This window comes from Anarhichas minor, unplaced genomic scaffold (genome assembly GCF_050575085.1).
Source record: "Anarhichas minor isolate MPS153535 unplaced genomic scaffold, ASM5057508v1 ptg000007l, whole genome shotgun sequence".
Taxonomy (NCBI): domain Eukaryota; kingdom Metazoa; phylum Chordata; class Actinopteri; order Perciformes; family Anarhichadidae; genus Anarhichas; species Anarhichas minor.
In genome coordinates, this window is record NW_027466453.1 from 19,121,654 (window position 1) to 19,132,649 (window position 10,996).

Here is a 10,996-nt window from a genome sequence, read left to right on the forward strand (position 1 = left end):
TATGGAGGGCTTGTATTATCCATGCTGGTGATGGAACCGGCTGTTAAAGAACTCATTAAAGCTTCTGCTTCTTTAAATAGTGAATGGTGTATTCTAATGGAATCTCTGCCAGAGAGGAGGCATGTGTGAAAAAAACGTGAATGGCATTGTTATAACTGTGACAACTACATCGTAACATGTGAGAGCTACTGGTGAACAAGGTGAACCACTGTTAATTACATGCACACTACAATCATTTTCCTTTGTGAACATTTTGTTTTTTTTCAAAATCAGCAAAGCAAATCCGCCCTCGCCCCCAATGTGCGTGTGTGGAGGTAAATTCAAATGGGCAACAGCAATAAAAATGCAAATCCTGACACAATGTTATCAGACCGTTTTCTATGTGTTCATCCCCACTAATGTGCATTAGCATTTAAAGCATTTATTTGTCACATTCCTCCTACCTAACTGGGATAAGAGTCCTCCCAGTGATGTACCTGTCATCTTGCGTTGAGATCTCCCTCAAGTCTACGTTCGCTTGCTGTGGTGCACCCAAAAAACCTTTCACTCCTGCGATACTCAAGCACGAGCTTTCTGTTGCATCCTCTGCCTCTTATTGAGCCTGAGAGAATTTGCCTTGTCAGAAACAATAACTTCCCTTTCAAGGCAGAGACGGTGTTAGTTCTCAACGTAGCCATCGCACAAGGTGGTTGTTTCCATTTGCCTCCCCCGTGTTTCCTTTCATTCCAGCACTCATCATAGATGGATCAAATTGCAGCGCCAGGAAAGTCAGATTTTTCTAACACTAATTGATATTTTTTTTTTGCTGTCACCTTGTCTAACTGTGATAGCCTACTCCTTTGGGTTCTGTAAAAAGGGAGCTCAAAGGTTCAAATAGATAGTCATTATCTCCCCCCAAAATCAGATGATCATGAGCAGATCTCCCTCAGCACCAAATACTCCTACAAACACATTAACAACCTCTGATTCTAGTGCTGCTGCCTGCCGCTCCTATCTGCTGTCACTGACCACATTCTTAAATTCACCACTAATGGCTGGATTACTGATTACTGCCCATGAAGGTTCATTAAATGCTAGATTTGTATCTCTGTCAGGGTGATTTTGAGCATAGGGACAATCAAACCTGCTCAGATTTGTTCCAGAGCATCACATGATCAGAGCCACACCGCCAAAATAAAACACATTTCTGAAAATGGGTTGACATGAGTGTCCTTACTGTTATTGAGGGTAGAAAGATTTATTTATTTTTTTTTTTTAAGTAAAATTCCCCCGGAAGCCAATCTAACTTTTCATGATTTGAGTTCAACTTTGTGGAGATAATCTCAAAGTGGTAATGTCCTCTTCCTCATCGTGTCAGATAGTCTGTCGGGTCAGACGAACATTCAGCTCAGGGTATGGCTGCTCCGCCGTTCATAGCCTGTCAATCAGAACATCGAGGCAGGTTGACCTGTCAGTCAGAAGCGCGGTCCTGCAGTACAGCAAAATTGAATTAGCTCCAGTCATTTTCTGAAGGTTAATTGGTGGGGAAACCATCGGCTCAGCATGGGGAGGTACTTGACAAAGATAAGGGGAGCGAGTCTCATCACAGATTTTGTCATCATATTCTCTAAATATAAGATTTTAATAAACACATAAAGAGGCTGACACCCAGCAAGCCGGTTAAATCCACCTGAGTCGTGAGTTTTCCATAACTTCCTGTCGCGCTCAGGGCTGCACGGTATAGCTCCCACTTTAGCTCGACATGTCATGAGTCAGCAGCAAGAGACGGTGCTGGCAGATGCTTTGGCTCGGAGGCCAAAATAACGTGCCGAGCTGATGGTCAGTTGATGGCCTGGAAAATTGCATTTAAACCTTCAGGTGTTATTCCAAGTTGTATCTTACTCTCAAACGCACAGAATTAAATTAAACTCTACTTTGCTCCTGTCCCTTTGATAAATGCTTTCCATAGCCCAGTTGCCTTTTTCCCTCTTCAGTATGCATTCTGTGGAGCTGAACGATGGTTTTGGTACAGAATACACTACGGTGCAGAGTTCACGGCATTCATTTTAAAAGAAAGCATCGTGCAAGGTTGAGCAGGAAGCACCTTTCTGCTCCCTTGTTTTCTGATCAATTCTGCCGGGCTGCTTTAATTCTCTTGCAGGGTTTCACTGATGCATCTGTCTCCATCAGCGCGGTGTGATTCCACGCTACTCTCCATGGCTTATCATCTTTATAAGAGGTGTCACCCAAAGTAGAGCTTTTAGGTTGTAATGAGATTTTTTACTCTCGTCTAAGCTTGACTCATACTAGGTCATGAGCCTGCTGAAGGACTCTTGATACACTGAAGAACAATAGAGTGAGATATTGGGAATTTACAAGAGATGGCAGGGCAGTAAGTCATTTAAAGTTTTACAAAGTATGACACCTGTGTAGAATACCAAGTAGTAAGTGGGCTGAATGTAACTTTCCAATAGACCAGTTTCGAATTCAGGATGCCTGCGCTCATCTGTATCAGCCCAACCTTTGCACTCTTTGGCCTTAATTATCCAAAAAGATTCTGTTATTTGACATTTAGCACTAATGTATCACCAGCATTAATTGAGCTCAACCTACACTTCAGCAGAATGTATCGTCCTCGTGCTTATTTGCAGCCAATTAGCAGGTAGCAGTACTAATTGGCAGCAAGAAGATGTTACTTGTACTTTAATCTCTTTTAATCATAAAATTCGGTCAAATGTTCTCACTTGTGAGAATCCGGCAAACGCCGTTCAATCTAACATTTTTTAAGGAAATTTGTGTTTTCAAATCACCGACAGTACATTATGTAACTCCAAATACAATATCTCATCACCACATTTATTACTTTATTTCAGCCTCAAGAAGTTCCAATTGACAATATATCACTATAAGTGCTGAACTTTTAGCAAACAGTACTGAATGAAGAAATGACCATCAATTATTTTACAGGCAATATTCCCAGAGTAATTAATGTATGAGTTTAATATCCTCTGACATATGTGCCCCAGTTCTCTTTCTCTCCAAAGCAATTCAGTACCTCAATGAGCACAATGTTTTCCTTCCCTGAGAGAAGTAGTTCCATTTAAACTCAATTGATTCCCCACTTCTGGTTTCCAATCTTTACTTCTTTTTCATTCACCCCAGCCAGAAGAGCATACATTTTCAATGACATCAAATGAAGGGCCGTCATTGGTATGGATGAGGAGGGTCCTTCGGAGATTGAGGCACCTTCACCAAATCACCATCACAAAGAGCAAGATAGGGAGAAACAAGAAACAGCACGGCCTCAAACTGTAAAAACAGATCCTTTGATACCCCGCTTTTGTAGACACTTGGAGATAGAACAGAAAGCAAATGTGTTTAGTATGCATGGGGAAATTGTCTGGACAGACACACTGACAAACTGAGAGGCACAGATAGAGAGGGGGGGGGTGAGGTGCAGTCTGGTTGGTTTGCATACAATATACGATGTTTGTGGGGAAGGAGATGAAGCGGTTTCCAGATCGTTCCACGCAATGTGGCGTTCCGGAGCTTCTGTCAAAGTTTGCCTTGAAGCACTGGCTCTTGTGGCGGAGCAGCACTCCTGAGGCTCTGAGTGAGAGAGGACGACTCGTCTGCTTCACGTTTAAAGAAATCCAGCCAGACACAGAGAACCACTGCAGCTGAAAGATCCCCCTTAAAGTATGACACAACCTGTCACTATCACTAACACGTCAACCCTCTCCTTTGAGGCCGTATCAACATTCAAACTCTGCTGTTATTTTTCACAGGACAACTCTTTGCTCAAATGTAGTTGCTTTAGATGCCAGCAAAAACCTTATACTGTATATGTATAACTATAAAATATAGACCCCTGTTTCTACACATTTACAGCCACTTCTGTGATGTTTTTTCGCCTTTTTTGATAAAAGGAAAAACCAATGATTTCCTGAGCAGAAGTGAAGTATGAACAGGCCCAGAGCGACCGCAACAGAAAATGTACAAGACAGTGTTTGAATCGCTGTTCAAGAGCAGGGTTTCAATAGGTTATCCACAGACGAGCAAAAGAAAAAGAAAAACCTTCATTACCCGGCGCATAAAGCCTAAATGGAAAAGAGACTGTGGAATGGCTGCCTGTGTCTGATAGGGGAATATACTCAGCTTTGATGCCTTGGGTGTTCTGGCCTGCTGCACTCAGGGCTAGCACTGGACCATACAGATTGCTGCCATTATGGAAAGTGGGTCTGTGGTGGCAAATAGACCTAAGCTCTCAAAAGGCAACACACCCTGCTGGATGCCTTGGGCTTATTTGAAGATCTGCATATACAATATGATCTGATTTGCATGAAACCAAAGTACTAAAAATGTATTTTAATGTAGTTGGTAGCTTTGTTTGTCCCCAAACAACTCAACACCGCAGGCGTTGTTTTTCTTGGCATATGCTGTGGATTCTCTGGGACACGAGTGCAACAGTTAAGATACAGTGTTTTCATTTTAAATCTGCATGCAGATGCTCCTGTACAGTATCAGCTATTATTGTAAGCAAGCTTGTGTGTATATGTGTTTACAGTCACAGAGGGTTCTAGCCCGGCTGTAATTTATGCATGGCTTTCAGTTGCGAGGCAGTGAATCCGTTGCAGGCTCACTAGAGTGAGTCACTGTGGACAAACAAAACACAGCCAATGCATTGTAAATGAGAGGAGATTTCTCGGGTTAAACTTAAAGTTCCATTTAGCCGCTAAAGGATCTTGAACCGGCGCCACGCTTTGAGCGGGTGGAGATCGGGTCAGAAGAACTCAGTCTCTGCCGTGTGATATTTGCAATAAAGGTCAGAGACTAGGAAACAACATCAAGGCGCCGGTTTTCTTTAAGAGATCCTTTGCCTTGCCAGATATTCTGCAGAGCTGTATTTTTTCATATTCATTTCATGGAACATTTGATTTGGAGCCTCTTTCCTCCCAGAGGCTTCGAGAGTGTTCTTTTCTTCAATGCTCCTCTGCCGCTGCTCTTTTGTCGCCATGAAGGTGGTTTTGTAATGGCAGCCTTTGGCTGTTGCAGTGTCCTCCACCACAGCATTTATTTCTCCTCTTTATCTCCCCTGACAAGCTGACCAGTGCTTTTACTTAATCATCTCAGCCCGATTGATGATAATGTGTTGGCATTGTGTGAGCCAAGGAGAACTGCGATTAAAAAGGGTTTCTGTGCACCTTCACTTGCGCTTTAAAACGCTGTCTTTTATGCGCCGTTGAATGAAACTTGCAGTGAGCTGTAGTTTTACAGGACTGAAATTGTCACACTCATATTGCCGCTAAAATCTTCACGCTGTCTGCCACTAAACAAAATATCAGCGTATATTCAACACATAGCAAAGCAACTTGCTGCATTCATTTACCACATTTGGTAAGGAGTGGGAATTGGAAGGCAGAAATAGTGAATTGGCAATGAAGACATACCAGTTTTCCAATTTCCAGTAAATGTGTGGAATATAAATCACAAATAGGCTGAACTATGAGCTAAAGATTCACATATAAGCTCACCCTGTAGGCCAGCTTAAGTCTGTGTGAAACATGCAATGCGTCAGATTACACTATCAACTTTCAAATTATCAGTTTATCAGCGTAGAGCACAGTGTTTACTGTTGGAGACGATTCAGCTGTTATTTACCCAACAGCAGATGTATTATCATTCTGGTATTAGTTATATATTATTCTGATAACGTCTGTATGTATGTGCAAGCAGGCAGTTTCTACGTACTGTAGGTTTTTGTCACCGTGTGTTAGGGTTTGTTTGGGGATATAAAATGTGGGATTTGTTATTGGGTGGTCCAGTTGGCTCAGTGGTTAAGAGTGTCGCTTCACTGCAAGAAGATCCGGGGATTGAACTCTAATAAGGCGAACATGAGAAACTCAAAACACACACCAAACCTGGCTCAGTATCCCCAGGAATCAAATACATTCAGACTAGTTAAAAACTACAAACAAAGAGGTCAAAATAGCGATTATGTTTCAGTGCAGACACTTTGAAAACACAAAATATTACCAAGTATATTTGTCTAATTACTAGCCAAAATGTCCCATAACACTTAATATAAGACACAATCACCTAACAAGTAAAATTTCAGTTTTTGTATCCCTGACTTGATGCATGATGAGGAATACCACAACACTTGTGTGATTTTAATGTGATAAACTAAACTAAAGGTCAAATGACAGCGGGAATGGCCTTTAGGTCCTCAATGGCAGGTGGGGGTTTTTCAACATGAAGTATATTCTCTCTGCCATAAACTGTCACATTTAATTTATTCTAACAGTGATTATCCCTGTTGTGAGGAGCCATGTTCTCTAACACACAAAAGCACCTTCTCACCCCCTGAGTCCCCCCAACAAGGCAACTCATTTTGGCCGTTGGTAGTGGCAGAGCTGGTAAACTAAATGAGAAGAATAGATTACTACTCATTTCAATATTTATGGTTTGATGAGCTCATTTCCAGCACATTTTAACTCTTGTTGATTACAAATTAGTGGCTAATGCTATAGTCAACACTAATCTTAAATATTTAAGGTTGCCCAACAGTAATCTCCTTGTAGCGAACTCAATTAACTTCTGAAATTGTGTTCTCTTTGATCTACTTCATGAATTTCAGTATAAACATCCTCTTGCAAAAAAATCAATTCGGCAAATTGCTTCAAAAGACACATTATTATTGGTGATTGCAGTCTTTCAAGCACTGACGCATACCTGAGCAGCAGGCAGCATAACATTTTATTTTGGTCAGCAGCCGTACCCTTGGACAATTATATGCAGTAATGAAGGCTGTAATAATGAATGATTTGGTGATATAATAGAGTAAGGTCGTGCTCTGAATCCATCCACTGAAAGAAGTCTCTACACTTGGAAGCAACACTGTGTAACTTGAAAAAGGAAATAGCACATACATGCTTTTACAAATTAAAAGTTGAACACATAAACAACAAACACACCCAAGTTAGTCTGATACACTTCAGGTTTTTTTTATGCTACGGCCAGTCTGGTTCACTGTGGCGAATAATTGGTAACTTTTAATAAATATTCATGTGCAACTAAAGAGTCAGTTTTGCAGCCTTTATGACTCTTCTCTACTTGAATGACATATGCTGTATTTTGTATTTGAGAAGCAAGATTAACAAGAAGCGTATAGCGGAGAAGAAAATATTATTTGGAGATTGTTCTTTTTCTTGCTCCCGTTTTTACAACCATGGCTCGTCTCCCTTTGCAAACCTCATTTCATTTAGGGATGATCCAAGAATCACACCTTGTGCTCAATTTCCCTCTAGAATCAGTGCTCAAAAGGATTTTAGGGTTTTCAGAGGAAAATCCTAAATACTTTGATCCAAAGTGTCATTTCATGTGGTGTTGTGTAATTGAATGAATGCAGCTTCTTAACATTGGCCAGCCTCAGTTGCGTCTGACAGTCCTGGGGTTAATGGTGTGAAAACAGGGACCCTGCTTTCCCCAACCTGTCAAGTGGTAATTGGCCAACAGTTTCCTTAAATTGCAGTCTGCCACAGGGACTGCGACCGCGTCTTAAATTGTTGACAAAATAATTGGTGGGACAACAACAAGGAGGGCATGCAGTAAACATGAATCCTGGGCTTTCAATGCAACATTTCAATAGCAACAAATGCAATAAAGGTATATTTCTTATGCTGATTTTTTCCTGACATGTAATTAATGTCAACGATGTGTTCTTGTCTTTTGCAGATTATTCCTCCGTGCACATGAGAGAGACACAGATAGGAAGACAGTGGCAGAAACAATAAGATGAGACCATTTAATGACGGTAACCTCTAAGGAGAAAAGCACAAGCCAACCTGAGGCGGTTTTCACTGCAGGCAAACCTCAATGAAAGAAACTCAGTGTAAGGGCTGATTCTCCACATCTTTCTGATTGGTACATGGGACAATACCATCCATCAATGAAGAGGAGACAAATAAAATGATTGTTTCTGGCTCGGAGAACAGTTGAACATCCGGCTGAAATTCCAATAAGATCTCAGCTGCACTGAAACACACAGCGGTATCACCCTCCTCTCATTTTTTTGGGCCCTGCACATGACTCTCAGAGAAGCACCCATGGCCTGCAGCTTAGGCGTGGTGATGAGTGCCTTGTTTTGGTCTGTAGCCATTGTGTATTTGACTCATATCGGCAGAGTCAGTGGAGACTGCTGGTTAATTGAGGGGGAAAAGGGCTTTGTATGGCTTGCAATTTGTAGCCAAAACCAACCACCTTATGAGGCCATCCCACAGCATATCAACAGCACCATTGTGGACCTTCGTCTGAATGAAAACAAAATCAAAAGCATCCATTATTCTGCCCTTAGTCGCTTTGCCAACTTGACCTACCTGAACCTGACGAAGAATGACATCTCCTACATAGAGGATGGGGCCTTTTCTGCTCAGTTCAACTTACAAGTCCTTCAAATGGGCTTCAACAAGATGCGGAACCTGACAGAGGGGATCCTCAGGGGCTTAGGAAAGCTGCAGTACCTCTACCTCCAGGCAAACCTGATTGAGACTGTGACACCCAATGCCTTTTGGGAATGCCCCAACATAGAGAACATTGACCTCTCCATGAACCGAATCCAGCAGTTAGACGGGTCCACGTTTACCAGTTTGACTAAACTGACCACCTGCGAGCTGTACACCAACCCCTTCAACTGCTCATGTGAACTACTCGGTTTCGTCAAATGGCTCTCAGTTTTCCCAAACAGGACGAATGAGCGGATGGTCTGCGACTCCCCACCTGGCGTCTCTGGTTATAGTTTACTGAGCCAGAATCCGAACAATCCAACATTTCGAAATGCGCTTCACATGCTCACCACTGTGTGTACTGATGATTATGTGACACCATTTATTTCTGTGCCCACTGAGCCTGTGACACCCCCACCGGACTTGACACTCTGTGGGATGGAAGATTGTCCCTCAGGCACAGAACCAGAAGACATCACCATCAGTACCTACAACGACGTGGAAGTAAACCCTCTGATGAAACTGAAGCAAGTCACGAATACAGGTGCGACCATCATGGTTCAGATTCCTCACCCCTTCAAGAAGATGTACATCCTGGTTCTGTACAACAACAGCTTTTTTACCGATATTCAAAACCTGAAAGCTAATAAAGAGGACATTGAACTAAATAACCTTAAACCCCACACTAACTACACGTACTGTGTCGCTTCCATACGTAACTCTCTTAGACACAACCACACTTGTCTGACAATCACCACTGGCACTTTGAATGGAACGGTTAGAGTTGTAAACAATGCAACTGCTACTCACTACATTATGACGATTTTGGGCTGCCTCTTCAGCATGGTAATTTTCCTGGGTGTGGTCTACTATTGCCTGCGTAGAAAGCGTCAGCAAGATGAAAAGCACAAAAAAGCAGGTAGCCTGAAGAAAAATATCAAACTCAAATACGGACAAGAGCTGGAGGGAGCAACTATTTCTCGAATGTCGCAGAAGCAGTTGTTGGCCGGGGAGAGCATGGCACGTATGCCATACTTGCCATCTGCGGCTGAAATGGAGCAGTACAAATTTCAAGAGGTAAGTGACACTCCTAAAATGATGAAAGGAAATTACATGGAGGTGCGGAGCGTGGACCACCATGAACGCAGGGAGTGTGACATGGGAATGGCTGGGAATAGCCAGGGGTCGGTGGCAGAGATTTCCACCATTGCAAAGGAGGTGGATAAAGTCAATCAGATAATTAACAACTGTATAGACGCTCTTAAGTCAGAATCCACCTCTTTTCAAGGGAAATCTGGTGCAGTGTCCACTGCAGAGCCCCAGCTCGTACTAATATCGGAACACCCACAGAGTAAATCTGTCCTTCTGTCCCCAGTGTATACGGACAGCTATCACCACTCTCTGCAGAGGCATCGGACCTCTGACGTCTCGCCAAAGAGGCCCAGCACTGCCACAGGAGGGCCCATGCGAAGCCCCAGGCCTTATCGCTCTGAATCAAAGTACATAGAGAAAAGCTCCCCAAAAGGAGAGACCCTCCTCACTGTAACGCCCGCTGCCGCCATCCTAAGGGCCGAGGCAGAGAAGATCCGTCAGTACAACGACCACCGGCACTCGTATCCCGACGCTCACATAGAGGAGCTTGAAAGACCCGATGGCCGCAAATCCCTGTTGGAGCCTCTCACTCACTCCCGCTCCAGAGACTTAGCTTATTCCCAGCTGTCATCGCATTATCACAATCTAAGCTACTCCTCCAGTCCTGAATACTACTGTAAACCCTCACACAGCATCTGGGAGCGATTCAAACTGCACCGGAAACGGCACAAAGATGAGGAGTACATGGCTGCGGGCCATGCTCTGCGTAAGAAAGTCCAGTTTGCAAAGGATGAGGACCTGCACGATATTTTAGACTACTGGAAAGGTGTATCATCCCAACAGAAATCATAACCTCTTTAGGTGTTTTTAAAATGGACCACACATTGCAGAGATGACACAAGAACCTCATCTTGACAATTGAATCAATGGATACTTCCATATTATAATCAACTACTCGCTCATGTGTATCACATTCTCTTTTGAGTGTGAGGAAAATGGGTTAAAGAGTCTTTAAATTTGTCATATTATGTAAAGCATTCATCTGGAAAACTTTTATCGATTGAAGAGAAAATATCTTGCAAATTAATAATATATATATATATGTTACAATGGATTATAGGTTTTTGGGTATCGCATGGCCAAGTCCTGTGACAGTGGATTTGCTGTTGTGTAATATGAAACTACTATATGAAGATATGTCGACTGAAACCTCAACAGTTTTTGAGGAATTATTTGGACCCTTCATTCAAAAATAACTTTTTTTTTCTTCCCTCCCTATATATTTAATTCAACAAAAACTATGTACAGATATGGGTATCTATATTTGCAATGTTTGCTGTGTAAATGGATAAGTATTAGTGGATGAATCAGGTTTATCAAACGGAGCGCTGTTCATTTAGAAGAACTTGTTGCTGAAGAAC

The 10,996-nt window shown here is 42.4% G+C and overlaps 1 protein-coding gene across 1 annotated transcript; it reads left to right on the forward strand.

Annotated features, from left to right (window-relative positions):
- Positions 1 to 8,066: 8,066 nt before the first annotated feature.
- elfn1a (extracellular leucine-rich repeat and fibronectin type III domain containing 1a) lies at positions 8,067 to 10,427 on the forward strand. The gene has a single exon (XM_076081443.1). The coding sequence runs from the start codon at positions 8,067 to 8,069 to the stop codon at positions 10,425 to 10,427; it is 2,361 nt and encodes a 786-aa protein (XP_075937558.1).
- Positions 10,428 to 10,996: the final 569 nt, after the last annotated feature.

What these genes read in the sequence shown, in the direction of transcription:
- elfn1a (XM_076081443.1), top strand. Translation starts at nt 8,067, where the DNA reads ATGACTCTCAGAGAAGCACCCATGGCCTGCAGCTTAGGCGTGGTGATG.